The sequence below is a fragment of the Oncorhynchus keta genome, chromosome 13, assembly GCF_023373465.1.
Source record: "Oncorhynchus keta strain PuntledgeMale-10-30-2019 chromosome 13, Oket_V2, whole genome shotgun sequence".
NCBI classification, from domain to species: Eukaryota; Metazoa; Chordata; class Actinopteri; order Salmoniformes; family Salmonidae; genus Oncorhynchus; species Oncorhynchus keta.
Genome location: NC_068433.1, coordinates 11,450,046 through 11,473,382, shown reverse-complemented (window position 1 = coordinate 11,473,382; position 23,337 = coordinate 11,450,046). Strand labels below are relative to the sequence as shown.

At 44.4% G+C, this 23,337-nt stretch overlaps 1 protein-coding gene across 3 annotated transcripts in view; it reads right to left on the bottom strand.

Moving 5' to 3' along the window:
- LOC118376550 (VPS10 domain-containing receptor SorCS2-like) overlaps positions 1-23,337 on the bottom strand; it is a 507,846-nt gene that overhangs the window by 211,689 nt on the left and 272,820 nt on the right. For all 3 annotated transcript variants that reach the window (XM_052459345.1, XM_052459346.1, XM_052459347.1), the window contains exon 3: positions 915-1,014. In XM_052459345.1, the coding sequence (XP_052315305.1) occupies positions 915-1,014 (100 nt within the window). The remainder of the gene's footprint in view (positions 1-914; positions 1,015-23,337) is intronic.

The window sequence follows — 23,337 nt, the reverse complement described above, 5'->3', positions numbered from 1 at the left end:
CGTTTCCAGCTACAATAGTCATTTACAACATTAACAATGTCTGCACTGTATTTCTGATCAATTTTATGTTATTTTAATGGACAAAAGAAGTGCTTTTCTTTGAAAAAGAAGGACAAGTGACCCCGAACTTTTGAACAGTAGTGTACATCTTTGCAACATACTCAAGCACTTTCAGATGCACACACACACACACACACACACACACACACACACACACACACACACACACACACACACACACACACACACACACACACACACACACACACACACACACACACACACACACACACACACACACAATGCTACACTACAGCAGTGGTTGGTCTTTCACTAAGAGGAATCCCCTCATGCTAACTTTGGGGTGTGTTTGAATACCAAGCTGAGCCATACTTCCTATTACCAGTCTGTCAGAAGACAGACACTCACAGTCAGGACCCCAGAGACATTAATCTCCCCCTGTCCACTCAGCTCTCTGTCTCTCAGTCAGACTCTCAGTCAGTCTCTCGCTCAAGGAAATTATGATGACTGTATTCCCAGGCAATTAACCGCTACCGATGTCTCGCCCCCAATCATTGTGAAAACGTGTGTATTTGCATGAGCATGACCCTGGAGGATGAGTCAGTGAGTCCCAGCTGAATTTGGGAATTAGTGGAATGGAGGGTATGGACGATTCACTTTGTCTAATCTTCTCAATCTCTTATTGATTAAAGCCCCAGGCCCAGGGGATAACATCATCTGATTGGACGAGCTGCCACGGCGGACGGAACAGGGAAATGAGAAGCAGGTTCAATCAAATCATCCTGACGTATCCTTTAAGAGTGAGTGCCCTCACTTTCTCCTAAACTTTGTGTTTCATAAAGTCTCTGTCACCAAGCTTTCCCAAAGCACCCGAGTGTTATACCACCTCCTACCTTTTTCTTGTTGGTGGGGCAGATATAGAAGTTAGAGACCACGATGGTTGTACCAGGCATCAGGTTGAGCTTTGTGTAGGTGGTGCCATAGTCACTGGATCTGAAGAGAAACAGAGAAACAGAGAGAGGTGAATATCCTGGGTCTGAGGGAATGACAGGTTTTACGGAATCGAGTCAAACTACAAAAGCAATCATTCTTTCTTTACAGCCATTTCAGTTTTTTATTACCATTCTCCCTTCCTGTACTCCTAAACCTGAAGCATTACAGGTTCACATATTGAAACTGACGGCCAGAGTTGACAGAACAGGATTACATATTTGAAAAGGCCCAGAAAACGGCAACTGGCCTTAATCTGCCTTACTGCTCCCGAAGGCATCGTATTAATTCTCTCTTTACGGTATTCGTTCTCTCTTTACCGTATTAGCTCTCACTTTACCGTATTAGCTCTCACTTTACCGTATTCGTTCTCTCTTTACCGTATTCGTTCTTTCTTTATCGTATTAGCTCTCTCTTTACCGTATTAGCGGCATAGCACTGCCCAGCTCGACCCCCTGGTGTGCTTAAGAGTGACGGACAGCGAGACAGCTGGACAGCGAAGCATTGGCTGAACCATTGGAGAATAACCACGGGCCAGGGACGAAGCGGCGAAACGCACTGGCAAAGCCACAAACTGTGGCAGTTTCATGAGAATGTGATGGTTAGGTGACGGCTGCAGTGTAAAGGACCCTGAGATGTCTGAGATTGATGGCCGGCTACTTGAGAATGTTTCTCCAGCCTAGCCAAGACAAACACCTAGGAATGGCTAGTGCAAGGAACGTAATTATTTGTGACACTTTCTGTTGAATGGTGCAGTTTTGCCGGTCAAAGGGTGACGTCTGTGGAAAATTGACAGGCGTGCTCTGGTCAATTAGTGTCACGCCTTGGTCTTAGTCTTTTGTGTTTTTTTAATTATTTGGTCAGGCCAGGGTGTGACATGGGGTTATTGTATTGTCGTATTGGGGTTTGTAGTATTTGGGATCGCGGCTGAGTAGGGGTGTTGTATAGGCTTGGCTGCCTCAGGTGGTTCTCAATCAGAGTCAGGTGATTCTCGTTGTCTCTGATTGGGAACCGTATTTAGGTAGCCGGGGTTCCACTGTGTATTTCGTGGGTGATTGTTCCTGTCTCTGTGTAGTTTCACCACATAGGCTGTAATAGGTTTCACATTCTGTTTGTTGTTTTGTATTTTGTATAGTTATTTCATGTGTCACTTTTCTATTAAAGTCATGAGTAACCACCACGCTGCATTTCGGTCCGACTCTCTTTTGACAAACGAAGAACGCCGTTACAATTAGTCAATTAGCTTTCATTTTGCAAGGCTGCATATTCTACATTTTTGCTGTGACTCACACCAAAGTATAAAGGAGACTCTGATATAACTTTAAACACAGACCAACCAGCAAGTATAGCAGACACAGAGGAACTCTATATTCAAATAGATGAAATTGGCATGATTTCTATGCCGTCGTCTTCCTTACCTGAATGTGCTTATTGTCACTCTGGATAACAGCATCTGATATAGAATTGAAATGCAAATGGTCTCTACACTGCCTCTTTGAATGCTATTAAACCTACTGTATATAAAATGTTATTAAGAGTAATTGTTTAAAGCAGTATTGTGCTATTGCCAGTAAGGATAGCCCAGAAGGGTTTATAAAGAGATAGTCAGTCCAAACTCCAAAAGGCGTCAGCATGCTTCAGTTCAGGTGGCGGCTAGGCGAAGCCGGCTCGGTGAACAGGATGAGTGTGCTCACATACTCCCTTAAAAGACATTCGCTTGAAAATTTAGAAAAAAAAGCACAATAGTACTGTTTGTCCATTTTGAGATGCCGTAGCAAGTATACACTTCCTCAAAATGGTCTAAGATAATTTAAGAAATTTGTCATTCATTTTGACGTTTTTTGCAGAGGAGACCTTAGTCGCGCAATTTTACATCTACTGTAACAAGTTGTTTGGGGCAGTATTTCTCAATGAAAATATGTACACGAAAATGAGTCGTCTCGCTTGTTGAATGACAACAAAGACTTTATTGAAGAATTCCGACAGCTGACCAATAACGGAGGAAGGGGCGTAGACTTCGGCTCCCAAACTTCGGGCTGACCTTAAAAATTATTGTAATGTGCCCGAACAGCCCAAAAAAAACGGACCCGAATTCCTAAACGAACAAAAACAGTCACAAAATGTCATCGTAAAAAATGCATGTATTCTTCCGAACTGTTTTCGGCTGGAAAGCATGCAGACGCCTTAACACAGATTGGACTGGAAGTGATGCAGTGCTGAGTGAGAAAGGGAAGAGGAGAGAGAGAGGAGAGCAGTGAGTGTGGTTCAGTGTTGAAGAGAGGAGAGAGGAGAGAGAGGGAAGAGGAGAGAGAGAGGAGAGCAGTGAGTGTGGTTCAGTGTTGAAGAGAGGAGAGAGGAGAGAGAGGGAAGAGGAGAGAGAGAGGAGAGCAGTGAGTGTGGTTCAGTGTTGAAGAGAGGAGAGAGGAGAGAGAGGGAAGAGGAGAAAGAGAGGAGAGCAGTGAGTGTGGTTCAGTGTTGAAGAGAGGAGAGAGGAGAGAGGAGAGAGAGGGAAGAGGAGAGAGAGAGGAGAGCAGTGAGTGTGGTTCAGTGTTGAAGAGAGGAGATAGGAGAGAGAGGGAAGAGGAGAGAGAGGAGAGCAGTGAGTGTGGTTCAGTGTTGAAGAGAGGAGAGAGGAGAGAGAGGGAAGAGGAGAGAGAGAGGAGAGCAGTGAGTGTGGTTCAGTGTTGAAGAGAGGAGAGAGGAGAGAGAGGGAAGAGGAGAGAGAGAGGAGAGCAGTGAGTGTGGTTCAGTGTTGAAGAGAGGAGAGAGGAGAGAGAGGGAAAAAGAGAGAGAGAGGAGAGCAGTGAGTGTGGTTCAGTGTTGAAGAGAGGAGAGAGGAGAGAGAGGGAAGAGGAGAGAGAGAGGAGAGCAGTGAGTGTGGTTCAGTGTTGAAGAGAGGAGAGAGAGGGAAGAGGAGAAAGAGAGGAGAGCAGTGAGTGTGGTTCAGTGTTGAAGAGAGGAGAGAGGAGAGAGGAGAGAGAGGGAAGAGGAGAGAGAGAGAGGAGAGCAGTGAGTGTGGTTCAGTGTTGAAGAGAGGAGATAGGAGAGAGAGGGAAGAGGAGAGAGAGGAGAGCAGTGAGTGTGGTTCAGTGTTGAAGAGAGGAGAGAGACAGAGGCAGAGGCAGGAAGAGGAGAGAGAGAGGAGAGCAGTGAGTGTGGTTCAGTGTTGAAGAGAGACAGAGAGACAGAGAGAGGGAAGAGGAGAGAGAGAGGAGAGCAGTGAGTGTGGTTCAGTGTTGAAGAGAGGAGAGAGGAGAGAGAGGGAAAAAGAGAGAGAGAGGAGAGCAGTGAGTGTGGTTCAGTGTTGAAGAGAGGAGAGAGGAGAGAGAGGGAAGAGGAGAGAGAGAGGAGAGCAGTGAGTGTGGTTCAGTGTTGGAGAGAGGAGAGAGAGGGAAGAGGAGAGAGAGAGGAGAGCAGTGAGTGTGGTTCAGTGTTGAAGAGAGGAGAGAGGAGAGAGAGGGAAAAAGAGAGAGAGAGGAGAGCAGTGAGTGTGGTTCAGTGTTGAAGAGAGGAGAGAGGAGAGAGAGGGAAGAGGAGAGAGAGAGGAGAGCAGTGAGTGTGGTTCGGTGTTGAAGAGAGGAGAGAGGAGAGAGAGGGAAGAGGAGAGAGAGAGGAGAGCAGTGAGTGTGGTTCAGTGTTGAAGAGAGGAGAGAGGAGAGAGAGGGAAAAAGAGAGAGAGAGGAGAGCAGTGAGTGTGGTTCAGTGTTGAAGAGAGGAGAGAGGAGAGAGAGGGAAGAGGAGAGAGAGAGGAGAGCAGTGAGTGTGGTTCAGTGTTGAAGAGAGGAGAGAGGAGAGAGAGGGAAGAGGAGAGAGAGAGGAGAGCAGTGAGTGTGGTTCAGTGTTGAAGAGAGGAGAGAGGAGAGAGAGGGAAAAGGAGAGAGAGAGGAGAGCAGTGAGTGTGGTTCAGTGTTGAAGAGAGTAGAGAGGAGAGAGAGGGAAGAGGGGAGAGGTGGGCATCTGGCCATGATGAAGGGGAGTGATCAGAGAGCACGTCCACCCGGCCCCACTCTGCTCCAGACAAGTGGATTTACTTTACGGCATTACTCTCTAACACTCAGCAGGGCAGCACACACAACGGTGGGCACAAATATATGGATATAAACAAGAGGAAACACAGACACACACACAAACACATATACAGACACACACACATATACAGACACACAGACAAACACATATACAGACACACACACAAACAGACATAAACAGACAGACAGACAGACAGACAGACAGACAGACAGACAGACAGACAGACATACAGACACCTGCAGACACACACACACACACACACACACACACACACACACACACACACACACACACACACACACAGACACAGACACCAAGTCGCCGAAATCTCCCATTCCTTCGGCAATGTTTCCGCTGAGAGCTCTGACAGAGCTGCACAAAATGGAGAGGCCTAGCAGGGCTTGAGCTATTTCTTCATGTCCCAGTGTGAGCGAGTGGTGTTTTCATCTTCCCCAGTGTTAACCTGGATAACTCACAGAGGAGAGAGACAGATTCTGCTGATGGCTGTGTGTGTTCTGAGTCAGAGATCACTGCTCAACTCAAAGTTGTGCCCACTCTGCTGCTTCTACTGAAGCCTACAGGGAGACAAGGTCTATATGCTCTCACTCAGTATAACTAAGAATACACGTGTTATGATAGCTTTCTTTAAATGGTTAGTTCAACGTCCAAAATCGAAAGCTCATCAACTGTCTGAAATAACTTGTGCACGAGCTAGCTTTTGAGCTTCTCTCTCATAGAGATTTTGCTAAATGCTAACACCACCAGGCCCCTGCTGGCAGTCTCTTGCCCAGGGGTGTGAGGGGTCTTGTGGAGTCAGTGGGTCCAGATGCTGGGCCTGGTGAGTATGTCTGGGCATGGTGCCCACCACCACTGTCAGCCCCGTGGTCATTACACTTACCCTAATTAAGGCCTGAGAGTTTAATGGAGACGTGGCATTTTTGGCCCCATCGCCAAGGACAGACAGATAATTGGCGTTGGAATGGAGTTAATTTAACAGACAACTGTGTTTGGATGGGGAAGTGTGTCTTTCATCTCAACCTGTCTGCGTGATTACATTCATTCAAGGGAGCCAAAAGCTGGCTAGATTAAAGGACAGTAAACTGAAAGAACAACAAACCCTAAATGAGAAAGAATTTCTCGCCCGGTTTAAAGGGTCTCATTACCATCGAGTTAGAGACAACACTTTTTGTGGTTGTTTGGATTTAAACTGTGGTGAGAAAGAAAGAAAAAACGCTTCTTAAATATTCCACGGGATTCAAGTCAAAGGTTCATTGATGAGACATTGTTTAACTAATAAATCAAATTTGGGGGTTGTGTTCGGAGGCCGGCGTTCAGATGGCTAACGTTTAAGAAAGTAATGATGTTTTAAATTGATAGGAGATAGCAGGATTAACAGGAGTGTTCATTTAGTACTGTTCAATGAGCAGGATTAACAGGAGAGTTCATTTAGTACTGTTCAACTAGCAGGATTAACAGGAGAGTTCATTTAGTACTGTTCAACTAGCAGGATTAACAGGAGAGTTCATTTAGTACTGTTCAACTAGCAGGATTAACAGGAGAGTTCATTTAGTACTGTTCAACTAGCAGGATTAACAGGAGAGTTCATTTAGTACTGTTCAACTAGCAGGATTAACAGGAGAGTTCATTTAGTACTGCTGTTCAGATAGCAGGATTAATAAACTGGAGGGATGTGAGCTAGAGGAAGAGGAAGGGGAAGAGCATGGCGCTTGTAACGCCAGGGTAGTGGGTTCGATCCCGGGACCACCCATACGTAGAATGTATGCACACATGACTGTAAGTCGCTTTGGATAAAAGCGTCTGATAAATGGCATATATTACTATTATAGAAAGAAAGGGGAAGAGGAAGAAGGAGCGATAGAGGAAGAGGGAAGGAGTGTTACATGAAATTACAATCTTTACTGGACAGTTTTAGTACAAAAATACATTGTTCCTCTCACTCATAGAAATAGTGAGAAATGCTCTCTGAAGCGTGATAAGGTATAAATCCTTGTAGTGTATCAGATTGAATAGACAAAATCCAAGGCCGTACATCTGAGTTTTCTGGTTAAAGGTATGTGGGAATAATTTGATTCCTTCAAAGAAAAGGGAAACCTGTAAACCTCTCTTTTGCGCCAATCACTGTTTTATTCAAGCTTAAGTGTCGGCCTCTTGGCCTTTCGTCAGAGCTTTTCTATTTAAAATTAATGAAAATATTGGACTTTGCCAAATTTTTTATTTTTTTATTTAACCTTTATTTAATTTGGCTAATCAGTTAAGAGCAAATTCTTATTTTACAATGAAGGCCTACCCCAGCCAAACCCTCCCCTAACCCGGTGGCAGCGTAGCCTAGTGGTTAGAGCGTTGGACTAGTAACCTGAAGGTTGCGAGTTCAAACCCCAGCTGACAAGATACACATCTGTTGTTCTGCCCCTGAACAGGCAGTTAACCCACTGTTCCCAGGCCGTCAACCCATGTTCCCAGGCCGTCATTGAAAATAAGAATATGTTCTTAACTGACTTGCCTAGTTAAATAAAGGTAAAAAATATTTTTTTTTTAAACCCAGACAATTGTGCGCCACCCTATGAGTCTCCCGATCACGGCTGGTTGTGTTTACAGCCCAGGATCGAACCAGGGGCTGTAGTGATGCCTCTTTACACTGAGACGCAGTGCCTTAGACCGCTGCACCAAGATAACTTACAGACCATTTCCCATGGCACTATCTGCCTTTCAAAACCTAACTGCAATGCACAGTTTCAATAGCATAGAGATACTATGAGGTTTATGCATGCAGTACATATTCACATATACTGACAGTCACCGGTGAAGCCCCATGGTAATATGTCATTTCCAGAGAACGATGCATGGAGAGAAACAGCAGAAGACAAAAACATGCTTTTGTGTATCAGAGAGAGAGAGAGAGAGAGAGAGAGACTGAGAGAGAGAGAGAGAGAGAGAGAGAGAGAGAGAGAGAGAGAGAGGAGACAGATAGAGAACAATTTTGATAAACTCCTATCTACTGGGTGAAATTCCACAGTGTGCCATCACAGCAGCAAGATTTGTGACCTGTTGCCACGAGAAAAGGGCAACCACCTCTGGCCTGCTCGCCTCCCTACCACTGAGGAAGTACAGTTCCCGCTCAGCCCAGTCAAAACTGTTCGCTGCTCTGGCCCCCAATGATGGAACAAACTCCCTCACGACGCCAGGACAGCGGAGTCAATCACCACCTTCCGGAGACACCTGAAACCCCACCTCTTCAAGGAATACCTAGGATAGGGTAAGTAAGGGTAAGTAATCCTTCTCTCCCCCTCGAGAGAGAGAGAGAGAGAGAGAGAGAGAGAGAGAGAGAGAGAGAGAGACAGAGAGAGAGAGGAGAGAGAGAGAGGAGAGAGAGGGAGATATAGAGAGAGATAGAGAGAGAGAGAGAGAGAGAGAGAGAGAGAGAGAGAGAGAGAGAGGGGAGAGAGAGAGAGAGAGAGAGGGAGATTTGTGCAAAAGAGGCAGAGACAGACACTGGCTTGGGAAAACAGAGCACGAGCAGAAACACCGTGTTAGGCGCTGATTCAGATTTAATGTCCAAATATGTTAAGGTTGCTCCCAGGGGCCTCCATCTACAAGAAGAGTAAACGGAGTGCATCGGGCAGACTCAGCGAGCAGACACACCAGCTTAGAGAGGAGTAGACGTAGAAGCAATAACGTAGGAAGAGGGAAAACTTTTAGCAATGGTTGACATGGTTGTAATCAGAAAAGGCGACTTCAGAATGGAGGTGGAATACAGTTTTCAGTGTTAAGAGTACCAGAGTGCCTTTTCTGTGTGACTAAATTGAAACTGCCCATATTACACTATCAAGTATTGTCACATATACACACGGCTTGAATGATGTTTTAGCCAATCAGCATACAGGATCCAAAGTACCCATATTATAATAAACTCAAGCTCAAGTGACCAGAGTTGATTAAGACACATCAGAGATGAAAGCAGAGCTGATGTTCTAGCTCTGAGAGAAAACTGATTTGAAGTCAGCGTGCACACATCAACCCCTATGACTGTGATGCCCTTTGATGACTAGGGGATGTCTGGGGGATGTGTAGAGGATGTCTAGGGGATGTCTGGGGGATGTCTGGGGGATGTCTAGGGGATGTCTAGGGGATGTCTAGGGGATGTCTAGGGGATGTCTGGGGGATGTCTAGGGAATGTCTGGGGGATGTCTGGGGGATGTCTAGGGGATGTCTGGGGATGTCTGGGGATGTCTAGGGGATGTCTGAGGGATGTCTAGGGGATGTCTGGGGATGTCTGGGGGATGTCTAGGGGATGTCTGGGGGATGTCTATGGGATGTCTAGGGGATGTCTGGGGATGTCTGGGGATGTCTGGGGATGTCTAGGGGATGTCTGGGGGATGTCTAGGGGATGTCTAGGGGATGTCTGGGGATGTCTAGGGGATGTCTAGGGGATGTCTAGGGGATGTCTGGGGGATGTCTGGGGATGTCTAGGGGATGTCTGGGGGATGTCTAGGGGATGTCTGGGGATGTCTGGGGATGTCTAGGGGATGTCTAGGGGATGTCTAGGGGATGTCTAGGGGATGTCTAGGGGATGTCTAGGGGATGTCTGGGGGATGTCTAGGGGATGTCTGGGGAATGTCTGGGGGATGTCTAGGGGATGTCTAGGGGATGTCTGGGGGATGTCTAGGGGATGTCTAGGGGATGTCTAGGGGATGTCTAGGGGATGTCTAGGGGATGTCTAGGGGATGTCTAGGGGATGTCTGGGGGATGTCTAGGGGATGTCTGGGGAATGTCTGGGGGATGTGTAGGGGATGTGTAGAGGATGTCTAGGGGATGTCTGGGGAATGTCTAGGGGATGTCTCGAGGATGTGTAGAGGATGTCTAGGGGATGTCTAGGGGATGTCTAGAGGATGTCTAGGGGATGTCTAGAGGACATCTAGGGGATGTCTAGAGGATGTTTAGGGGATGTCTAGGGGATGTCTAGAGGATGTCTAGAGGATGTCTGGAATGTGTGAGTAGTGGAGCCCAACTTATGCTGACTGGGGTTCAAATGAACCTTCATGGTATAACAGAGATATGACTTTTACACAAGGAAGAGGGCTCTCTCTCGACAGACATTCAAGCTCGAGATTTTTATTACGGCTTGCGAGATCAAGGGATAGCCTAGATTTAGGATGGATTTGAGTTGAGAGCATCATTCTAGATCAGTATTGCAAACACACAGAGGCACAGACAGATGCTGTCAGTCTGAATCACACCCAGGCCGCCAGACTGCCTTGTTGGATCGGGCCTGGGCGGAGGGTCAACGTCACAGACTGACTCGTCGGATCGGGCCTGGCGGAGGGCCAACGTCACAGACTGCCTCGTCGGATCGGGCCTGAGCGGAGGGTCAACGTCACAGACTGCCACGTCGGATCGGGCCTGGGCGGAGGGCCATCGTCACAGACTGCCTCGTCGGATCGGGCCTGGGCGGAGGGCCAACGTCACAGACTGCCTCGTCGGATCGGGCCTGGGCGGAGGGCCAACGTCACAGACTGCCTCGTCGGATCGGGCCTGGGCGGAGGGCCAACGTCACAGACTGCCTCGTCGGATCGGGCCTGGGCGGAGGGCCAACGTCACAGACTGCCTCGTCGGATCGGGCCTGGGCGGAGGGCCAACGTCACAGACTGCCTCGTCGGATCGGGCCTGGGCGGAGGGCCAACGTCACAGACTGAGACAGAAGACAATTCAGCCATATCTGCCGGGGGAATTCAGGCTATTCGGTCATTCAAACACGTTTTTTTGTGACCAAATGAAATAGTTTTATTTTGTTCTATTTAAAAAAAAAATCCAAACTAAAGCCCACAACACATCTATCATCCTATAAAGCAACGCCCACAACAACACAGAGTGTGCAAAAGCTTCAGAAGACTGAAAAAAAAAACATCTCAACTGAAACTTGGATAAAAGAAGGTGGAAAATCCTCTTTGACACATTATTATTTTCATTACATATCAGCGCCTGGTATTATTGACTTCTGAGTGCATTTCAGGAGATATTGGTCTAATTTAGTCAAGCTTCTATTTGCTATTGTCATGACGCTGGCCTGGGGGATAGGTTTATGACCGTCATAAATACCTCTTCCCCCCTTTTCTCTTCTCTAACCTACTGAAGTTACATTTCAATAAAAACCTTGGTTAACATAGAGATTCTAGGAACATCAGTATGTGGGGGGGAAATGAACTATATTCTGGTAATTCGACCAATTGAACATATGCAGTGGTACTTAATGAATATGATGTCAGTTCGGTTGTCATCTGAGACATTCTCATCAATGATAAGATTACATAAACTCTACAGTGGAAAGTCTACACATCAGAGTTATCAGAGTCACATGGAATTGTTGTTCAATTTAAATGTTTGAATATGAAATTATTTGTGAGGGGATGAAATGTGATTTTAGCTTCCAAAATGTGAGTGGCCCTCCCCTGTGAAGGGACAAAGGCTATAAAACTTTTCAAACACACCCTCCTCTTCCTTCCTATATAAGCTCTTGACTACAACATAACTTTGTGTTCCGCTGATGTGAGATGACGATCCCATGTCAGAATGGTTCAGACAAAACTACAAGAACGAAGCCAACATCAGCATGAGCTTTGGTTGCGAATGGTATGAACTTTGAACTCTTATTCACGACAGAAGTGATACCTCCTAGCCGTTGAGTTAGCGACCGCAGGTGCAAACGCAGGTTAGGAAGGAACAGACAGAGTATCCCAACTACCTCAAAACGGCGTTCTACCACACAACGACGTTACTACAAAGTTTCCAAGTGACCACCAGAGACATTCTTCAAAGGACAGAGGACTCGGTTTGGCAACACGGCCTTCCAACTACCACCAACCTACTGAAGCGCAGCTCAGAGTAAATATTTATTGCATTTTCCTTTTCCAAATGGGCGGTAATTTAGAATTCATAAGATACTGTATTTACGATAGCACAGCTTCTCCCCTTTGTTCCCCAGTCTTCCCGCTCTTTCACTCAAACCCAGCCCCTTTTCTTTTGTGTGACCAGCTTTCATATCTGTTCTGCCCGCTAGGGACGTTTTCCTATGACGTAAAGAATGATCTCGGTATAATGAATTCTTTGTATATGTAATTCTGTGTGATTTGTTAGGTATTTAGTAAATAAATAATTAAACCCAATTTTGTATTGCTGATTCAACTTGTTAGGCAGGATTCTTGCAGATAACCAAGAATGTACAACTTTCAGAATATGAGACTGAAGTAAGATGACGATTAATGTCGACTGCTATTGATGTAAAATATTGCTAAATCTTTAAGAGTTTATTCGGAAGATCTATAAATATTATTTTGTGGTGCCCGACTCTCTAGTTATTACATTTACCCGATTAGCTCAATCAGGTGATATTAATTACGGAGAAAGTATTTTATAGAATAGCATGTCATAGCAATTAATCTGGCATAGCCAAAGACACGACACTATTGTGTACGATATGAGGGATCTCAATGATCTCTATCACCCTCCTTTCATCCTTTAGAGCTGAATAATGAGAGGAGTTTTGATTTATAGATGGATCGTATAATTGGTCGGGTTGCCATTAAAACACAACAGAGGGACTCCATTACTGTTACAGCAGATTTAGTGTCATCAGAGCCAGATGCGAGAAATACTATGTGACAGATCACCCCCCATCCAAAATGATGGTTGTATATCTTGAGTCTGCAGAGCGAAGGATGGGTGGGTTATGCTTTATGCCAGTGTCCACTCCGTCTATCAGCCAAAAAAGGTAGACTCCACACCCTGTGATTTACGATTTACGTGTATTTATTACGACAATCTCAATTTTGTATCTATTGTATTTCACTTTAACTCCCTTGAGGATAAAACCTACAGTATTTTTCAACCTATTTTGATCTTCACAAGATCCTGGGCTAGGCTGTTGGTGCCACCGTATGACAATGTGGTAGCCATTTTGAAATGGCAGGCCACTGGTCTTGATCCATCCCTCTCCACTGTTAGTTATGGATGCTATCCTGTCACATACAAACTATCAAAGCCCTCTGTCTGACTGGCGTCTGTTCCTGACTGACAATGTGCTTTATGGGCCTCGACATCCATCCATCTGTTTATATTGCGGCTTTCTCCCTCTTTTTGGCAGCGGTACAATGGTTACGGAAGATAAACTGAAGACAGGTTCAGGTGTACCCAGTTAAAATGCTTTATGATTCTGTGCAGCGACCTCATCGTGTCAACACTGTATCAACACAGGAGGATTGATCAGGGCCACTTTCAAAGACCTTCATTTATCTAGGCAAGTCAGTTAAGAACAGATTCTTATTTACAATAACGGCCTACCCAATGCTGGGCCAATTGTGCGCCGCCTTATGGACTCCCAATCACAGCCGGATGTGATACAGCCTGGAATTGAACCAGGGACTGTAGTGACACCTCTTGCACTAAGATGCAGTGCCTTAGAACGCTGCGCCACTCGGGAGCCCTGATGATGTTTACTCCAAAGTCAAAGTGTGAAGGACGGTGGGAAAGTAGAAGAGCTGTCTACAAAAAAGCAAGACAAAACAATCATGATATTTGTTTTGACTGCGATTTCTTTTAAATGACCTGTAACCTTGTTAGAACCTTATATGACTGCAGAGGGTCCAGACAGACAGGCAGGCAGGCAGGCAGGCAGGCAGACAGACAGACAGACAGACAGACAGACAGACAGACAGACAGACAGACAGACAGACAGACAGACAGACAGACAGACAGACAGACCGAGCTAACACGGAACACGGAATCTGAGAGGCTGTGAAAACCCGTGAATGTCTCATTAACTTTAAGAACCTGAGCAATTTACATGTACGTCAAAATGTGTGAACCCATGTGGATAGCGTCCCCGACTGGGTGAACTTTCCATGGCCTCGGGGTTTCACCTGAATGACTCACACCTCATCAAACAGCGCCCTGCTGAGATGCCTAGAGAGGTGTTATGATGGTGACATCAAAGCTGTGACATGTGCTCTAATAAAATATGATTTAAAAAAGGTCCTAACTGTAAGAGTGGGAACCAGTGAAGTAAACAAGACACTAATGCAGTAACACCTCCACACAGATACAAAGGTAGAGTGACATACGGTGCATTTGGAAAGTATTCAGACCCCTTGACTTTTTCCACGTTACAGACTTATTTTAAAATGGATTAAATAAAACAATTTCCTCAGCAATCTACACACAATACCCCATAATGATTCAGACCCTTTGCTATGAGACTCGAAATTTATCGCACTTGCATCCTGTTTCCATTGATCATCTTTGAGATGTTTCTACAACTTGATTGGAGTCCACCTGTGGTAAATTCAGTTGATTGGACATGATTCGGAAAGGCACACACCTGTCTATATAAGATCCCACAGTTGACAGTGCATTTCAGAGCAAAAACCAAGTCATGAGGTTGAAGGAATTGTCTGTAGAGCTCTGAGACAGGATTGTGTCAAGGAACAGATCTGGGGAAGGGTACCAAAAAATGGCTGCAGCATTGAAGATCCCCAAGAACACAGTGGACTCAAGATTCTTTCAAGAGCTGGCTACCCAGCCAAACTGAGCAATCAGGCGAGAAGGGCCTTGGTCAGGGAGGTAACCAACAACCCGATAGTCTGACAGAGCTCTAAAGTTCCTCTGTGGAGATGAGAGATGAGACTATGCATATATTACAACAGAGAGTAGCAGCAGTGTAAAGGAGGGGGTGAGGTGTTTAGAAGCCTCTTGGACCTAGACTTGGCGCTCTGGTACCGCTTGCCATGTGGTCGCAAAGAGAACAGTCTATGACTAGAGTGGCTGGAGTCTTGACCATTTTTAGGGCCTTCCTCTGACACCGCCTGGTATAGAGGTGCTGGATGGAAGGAAGCTTGGCCCCTGTGATGTACTGGGCCGTACGCACTAACCTCTGTAGTGCTTTGTGGTCGGATGCTGAGCAGTTGCCATACCAGGCAGTAATGCAATTAGTCAGGATGCTCTCAATGGTGCAGCCGTAGAACTTTTGAGGATCTGAGGACCCAGGCCAAATCTTTTCAGTCTCCTGAGAGGGAATAGGTTTTGTTGTGCCCTCTTCACGACTGTCTTGGTGTGCTTGGACCATGTTAGTTTGTTGGTGATGTGGACACCAAGGAACTTGAAGCTCTCAACCTGCTCCACTGCAGCCCCATCGATGAGAATGGTGGCGTGCTCGGTCCTCTTTTTCCTGTAGTCCACAATCATCTCCTTTGTCTTGATCACGTTGAGGGAGAGGTTGTTGTCCTGGCACCACACGGCCAGGTCTCTGGCCTCCTCCCTATAGGCTGTCTAGTCGTTGTTGGTGATCAGGCCTACCACTGTTCTGTCATCGGAAAACTTAATGATGGTGTTGGAGTCGTGCCTGTCCATGCAGTCATGGGTAAACAGGGAGTACAGGAGGGGACTGAGCACGCACCCCTGAGGGGCCCCTGTGTTGAGGATCAGCGTGGCGGATGTGTTGTTAACTACCCTTACCACCTGGGGGCGGTCCATCAGGAAGTCCCAGGGTCCTTAGCTTATTGATGAGCTTTGAGGGCACTATGGTGTTGAACGCTGAGCTGTAGTCAATGAATTCTCACATAGGTGTTCCTTTTGTCCAGGTGGGAAAGGGCAGTGTGGAGTGCAATGGAGATTGCATCATCTGTGGATCTGTAGGGGCGCTATGCATATTGGAGTCGGTCTAGGGTTTCTGGGATGATTGTGTTGATGTGAGCCAATACAAGCCTTTCAGTACAAGCCTTTCAATAGTATGGGAATACTATTGAGGGATATAGATAGCACACCAGGTATATAGGTGGCACACACTCTCACTCTGTCACTCTCTCTCTCTCTCTCTCTCTCTCTCTAGCTCTCTTCCTCTCTCATCCTTCATTTCCTGAACGATGATAGAGAGGCAGTCTGATTTGGAGTTGTGCCATCTCGCTTGGCACAACTTCCTCAAACTACGGCTCCAGACTCCCTGAGGAGATATCGGCCCCTGTGGGCCCAGGGAGTTGGGACGACAGTGATATACAGTGCAGCAGAAAGGCCAGGGAGGAGATGTACTGTCAGGGCCAGGAGTGGGGCAGTACATTAGAGAGTGTCAGAACAGTAGAGTCTGAGGATTAGAGTAGAGTTTGGGATGATGTCATGGGTAAATACAGTAGAATAATGGAAGAGACAAAGAAATGCAGTATAACCCACACATTACAGTATAACCCACACATTACAGTATAACCCACACAGTACAGTATAACCCACACATTACAGTATAACCCACACATTACAGTATAACCCACACATTACAGTATAACCCACACATTACAGTATAACCCACACAGTACAGTATAACCCACACAGTACAGTATAACCCACACAGTACAGTATAACCCACACAGTACAGTATAACCCACACATTACAGTATAACCCACACATTACAGTATAACCCACACAGTACAGTATAACCCACACATTACAGTATAACCCACACAGTGCAGTATAACCCACACATTACAGTATAACCCACACATTACAGTATAACCCACACAGTACAGTATAACCCACACAGTACAGTATAACCCACAAGGTACAGTATAACCCACACATTACAGTATAACCCACACAGTACAGTATAACCCACACAGTCCAGTATAACCCAAACATTACAGTATAACCCACAAGGTACAGTATAACCCACACATTACAGTATAACCCACACAGTGCAGTATAACCCACAAGGTACAGTATAACCCACACATTACAGTATAACCCACACAGTACAGTATAACCCACACAGTCCAGTATAACCCAAACATTACAGTATAACCCACAAGGTACAGTATAACCCACACATTACAGTATAACCCACACAGTACAGTATAACCCACACAGTACAGTATAACCCACACATCACAGTATAACCCACACATTACAGTATAACCCACACATCACAGTATAACCCACACAGTACAGTATAACCCACACAGTCCAGTATAACCCACACAGTACAGTATAACCCACACAGTACAGTATAACCCACACAGTACAGTATAACCCACACAGTACAGCATAACCCAAACAGTACAGTATAACCCACACATCACAGTATAACCCACACAGTACAGTATAACCCACACATTACAGTATAACCCACACATAACAGTATAAACCACACATTACAGTTTAACCCACACAGTACAGTATAACCCACACATTACAGTATAACCCACACATTACAGTTTAACCCACACAGTACAGTATAACCCACACAGTACAGTATAACCCACAAGGTACAGTATAACCCACACATTACAGTATAACCCACACAGTACAGTATAACCCACACAGTACAGTATAACCCACACATCACAGTATAACCCACACATTACAGTATAACCCACACATCACAGTATAACCCACACAGTACAGTATAACCCACACAGTCCAGTATAACCCACACAGTACAGTATAACCCACACAGTCCAGTATAACCCAAACATTACAGTATAACCCACAAGGTACAGTATAACCCACACATTACAGTATAACCCACACAGTACAGTATAACCCACACAGTACAGTATAACCCACACATCACAGTATAACCCACACATTACAGTATAACCCACACATAACAGTATAAACCACACATTACAATTTAACCCACACAGTACAGTATAACCCACACATTACAGTATAACCCACACATTACAGTTTAACCCACACAGTACAGTATAACCCACACAGTACAGTATAACCCACAAGGTACAGTATAACCCACACATTACAGTATAACCCACACAGTACAGTATAACCCACACAGTACAGTATAACCCACACATCACAGTATATCCCACACATTACAGTATAACCCACACATCACAGTATAACCCACACAGTACAGTATAACCCACACAGTCCAGTATAACCCACACAGTACAGTATAACCCACACAGTCCAGTATAACCCAAACATTACAGTATAACCCACAAGGTACAGTATAACCCACACAGTACAGTATAACCCACACAGTCCAGTATAACCCACACAGTACAGTATAACCCACACAGTCCAGTATAACCCAAACATTACAGTATAACCCACAAGGTACAGTATAACCCACACAGTACAGTATAACCCACACAGTCCAGTATAACCCACACAGTACAGTATAACCCACACAGTACAGTATAACCCACACAGTACAGTATAACCCACACAGTACAGCATAACCCAAACAGTACAGTATAACCCACACATCACAGTATAACCCACACATTACAGTATAACCCACACAGTACAGTATAACCCACACATTACAGTATAACCCACACATAACAGTATAAACCACACATTACAGTTTAACCCACGCAGTACAGTATAACCCACACATTACAGTATAACCCACACAGTACAGTATAACCCACACATTACAGTATAACCCACACAGTGCAGTATAACCCACACATTACAGTATAACCCACACATTACAGTATAACCCACACATTACAGTATAACCCACACAGTACAGTATAACCCACACATTACAGTATAACCCACACATCACAGTATAACCCACACAGTACAGTATAACCCACACAGTCCAGTATAACCCACACAGTACAGTATAACCCACACAGTACAGTATAACCCACACAGTACAGTATAACCCACACAGTACAGCATAACCCAAACAGTACAGTATAACCCACACATCACAGTATAACCCACACATTACAGTATAACCCACACAGTACAGTATAACCCACACATTACAGTATAACCCACACATAACAGTATAAACCACACATTACAGTTTAACCCACACAGTACAGTATAACCCACACATTACAGTATAACCCACACATTACAGTTTAACCCACACAGTACAGTATAACCCACACAGTACAGTATAACCCACAAGGTACAGTATAACCCACACATTACAGTATAACCCACACATAACAGTATAACCCACAAGGTACAGTATAACCCACACATTACAGTATAACCCACACGTAACAGTATAACCCACAAGGTACAGTATAACCCACACATTACAGTATAACCCACACATAACAGTATAACCCACACATTACAGTTTAACCCAGACAGTACAGTATAACCCACACATTACAGTTTAACCCACAGAGTACAGTATAACCCACACAGTGTAGAATAACCCACAAGGTACAGTATAACCCACACAGTGCAGTATAACCCTCACATTACAGTTTAACCCACACAGTACAGTATAACCCACACAGTGCAGTATAACCCACACAGTGTAGAATAACCCACAAGGTACAGTTTAACCCACACAGTACAGTATAACCCACACAGTGTAGAATAACCCACAAGGTACAGTATAACCCACACAGTGCAGTATAACCCACACAGTACAGTATAACCCACACAGTGTAGAATAACCCACAAGGTACAGTATAACCCACACAGTGCAGTATAACCCACACAGTACAGTATAACCCACACAGTGCAGTATAACCCACACAGTGTAGAATAACCCACAAGGTACAGTATAACCCACACAGTGCAGTATAACCCTCACATTACAGTTTAACCCACACAGTACAGTATAACCCACACATTACAGTATAACCCACACAGTGCAGTATAACCCTCACATTACAGTTTAACCCACACAGTACAGTATAACCCACAAGGTACCATATAACCCTCATAGTACAGTATAACTCACACATGTGTGCAAATTAATATATACCCACGAGTGGAGAAAAATTGTTATTTTTACCCATCTTTTTAAAGACACAATTTAATTTAACTATATCAACAATGATTCATATGACCCAAATATTTCACATTCATAAATAATTTAATGAAACAATATTACTGAAGGAAGAGCGTAGTTATGCTGAGTCACTGACAGTCACGCAGCCAATAGCAACGCGCAGCTGGGAGAACACCACCCGTACAGCATGCCATGTGAACCAATCGGGCAGCTAGCCAGCCAGGCGGTTGGCCAACCGAGATGAGAGGGAGGGTCAGTCCAGGTAAGTGCACTCAGGAGTGGAGGATGGACTCTCTGAAGTGTGCTACAGAGCTACTGGAGCACAGTAATTGGGGACGAGGGCCACTGTCAAAACAAAGACTGCTTATGAGAGCTCCCTCGGGCCCTCCATCTCTTTTTCCGTTTGTCTGTTCCAGAACAAGGATCTGCAGTATTTGTGACTCAACATATTCCCAAGAGACTCCCCACTTGGAGCTACCAGTGAAGAATAGAAATTATGTCACCTACGTGACTGTCTCATCACTATGGACAAACGCCTCGGATGAACAAAGTTTTCCACAACAAATCTGAAATAGGCAACAGAGGACCGGCACCTTTCAGTACTCTACCATCAACCTTTCAGTAATCTAACATCAACCTCTCAGTAATCTAACATCAACCTCTCAGTAATCTACCATCAACCTTTCAGTACTCTACCATCAACCTTTCAGTAATCTACCATCAACCTTTCAGTAATCTACCATCAACCTTTCAGTAATCTACTATCAACCTTTCAGTAATCTAGCATCAACCTTACAGTAATCTACCATCAACCTTTCAGTACTCTACCATCAACCTTTCAGTAATCTACCATCAACCTTTCAGTAATCTACCATCAACCTTTCAGTAATCTACCATCAACCTTACAGTAATCTACCATCAACCTTTCAGTAATCTACCATCAACCTTTCAGTAATCTACCATCAACATCTCAGTAATCTACCATCAACCTTTCAGTAATCTAACATCAACCTTACAGTAATCTACCATCAACCTTACAGTAATCTACCATCAACTTTACAGTAATCTACCATCAACCTTTCAGTAATCTAACATCAACCTTTCAGTAATCTAACATCAACCTCTCCTCTACCATCAACCTTTCAGTAATCTACCATCAACCTTTCAGTAATCTACCATCAACCTTTCCTCTACCATCAACCTCTCAGTAATCTAACGTCAACCTCTCAGTAATCTACCATCAACCTTTCAGTAATCTAACATCAACCTCTCAGTACTCTACCATCAACCTTTCAGTAATCTAACATCAACCTTTCCTCTAACATCAACCTCTCAGTAATCTACCATAAACCTCTCAGTACTCTACCATCAACCTCTCAGTAATCTACCATCAACCTCTCAGTAATCTAACATCAACCTTTCCTCTAACATCAACCTCTCAGTAATCTACCATCAACCTCTCAGTACTCTACCATCAACCTCTCAGTAATCTACCATCAACCTTTCAGTAATCTACCATCAACCTCTCAGTAATCTACCATCAACCTTTCAGTAATCTAACATCAACCTCTCAGTAATCTACCATCAACCTTTCAGTAATCTAACATCAACCTTTCAGTAATCTACCATCAACCTTTCAGTAATCTACCATCAACCTCTCAGTAATTTACCATCTTTCAACACTCTATATGTGTCAGGTTTGACAGCCATGTTATGACTGTTTCTGACACTGTGACCCCCTGACTCAGAGGCTTATGAACAGCCCCATATAGATGCCCTCAGGGGCCCACATGGTTCTTACCACTATCTGACAAGACCTTCCTCTTGTCAGTCTGATATGGGATCAGTAGTGTCACCATTTGTTTTACACCAGATAGGTGCACTGAAATGTGTTGTTTTTACTGGGTCAGCAATAGTAGTATGACACCCCTGGAGCAAATGAGGGTTAAGTATAAGAAAACTTGAGCTATCACAGTATAAGAGATACTGAGCTATCACAGTATAAGAGATACTGAGCTATCACAGTATAAGAGATACTGAGCTATCACAGTATAAGAGATACTGAGCTATCACAGTATAAGAGATACTGAGCTATCACAGTATAAGAGATACTGAGCTATCACAGTATAAGAGATACTGAGCTATCACAGTATAAGAGATACTGAGCTATCACAGTATAAGAGATACTGAGCTATCACAGATAGCTATCACAGTATAAGAGATACTGAGCTATCACAGTATAAGAGATACTGAGCTATCACAGTATAAGAGATACTGAGCTATCACAGTATAAGAGATACTGAGCTATCACAGTATAAGAGATACTGAGCTATCACAGTATAAGAGATACTGAGCTATCACAGTATAAGAGATACTGAGCTATCACAGTATAAGAGATACTGAGCTATCACAGTATAAGAGATACTGAGCTATCACAGTATAAGAGATACTGAGCTATCACAGTATAAGAGATACTGAGCTATCACAGTATAAGATATACTGAGCTATCACAGTATAAGAGATACTGAGCTATCACAGTATAAGAGATACTGAGCTATCACAGTATAAGAGATACTGAGCTATCACATTATAAGAGATACTGAACTATCACAGTATAAGAGAACTTGAGCTATCACAGTATAAGAGATACTGAGCTATCACAGTATAAGAGATACTGAGCTATCACAGTATAAGAGATACTGAGCTATCACATTATAAGAGATACTGAACTATCACAGTATAAGAGAACTTGAGCTATCACAGTATAAGAGATACTGAGCTATCACAGTATAAGAGATACTGAGCTATCACAGTGGTTGAAAAGTGAACGTCTGCCATTACAGTATATTCTCTATGTAATAACGTCTTTATAGAAACAACTGAGTTTTGAAATAGAGCAGAAAGTCAGCGGTCACTACATATGTGTTGATGGTTGTTACGGATACCAGTATCCTGTGTGTGTATCCTGTGTTCTTTTCTCTCCTTCTCCCCTCACAGGTGAAAATCATCACTCCCCAATCAGTCACCAATCCAATCATCAATCAGAAGACACACCTCCTCCTGTTTTCCTACCCTATCACAGTTCCTTTCCCTTGGTTTAAAAACCCTGTCAGTAATTTGCTCTGGAGCTCAATCTCTCTGTAAATGCCATGTCTGTAGGTCTCTGTGTTTCACTCTCTCGTTGTGTATTAACCTCTCTTTTGTTTGAGCACCTCCATAGCACTTTGTCCTCACCTGTGAGTATTGTTTTGGTTATGGTGTTTGTTTGCTGGTGGGAAAAGGGGGAAACCAAGACAAGTTGCCCATGGGCATACACTACCCGTAGGTAGACTTTGTTAAATACACTAGTTAGAACTGGGCGGACCACCCACTGTATTTTTGGTTAGTTAGTTAGCTATTGTTAAAGTAGGCTAGTCTAGCTTAGGAGTGTTGTTGAATACTTATTGTTTCTTTCCTTGGGTCCAGCTCAGCCCCTTTTCCTGCTCCCCCCCATTACCGTGTG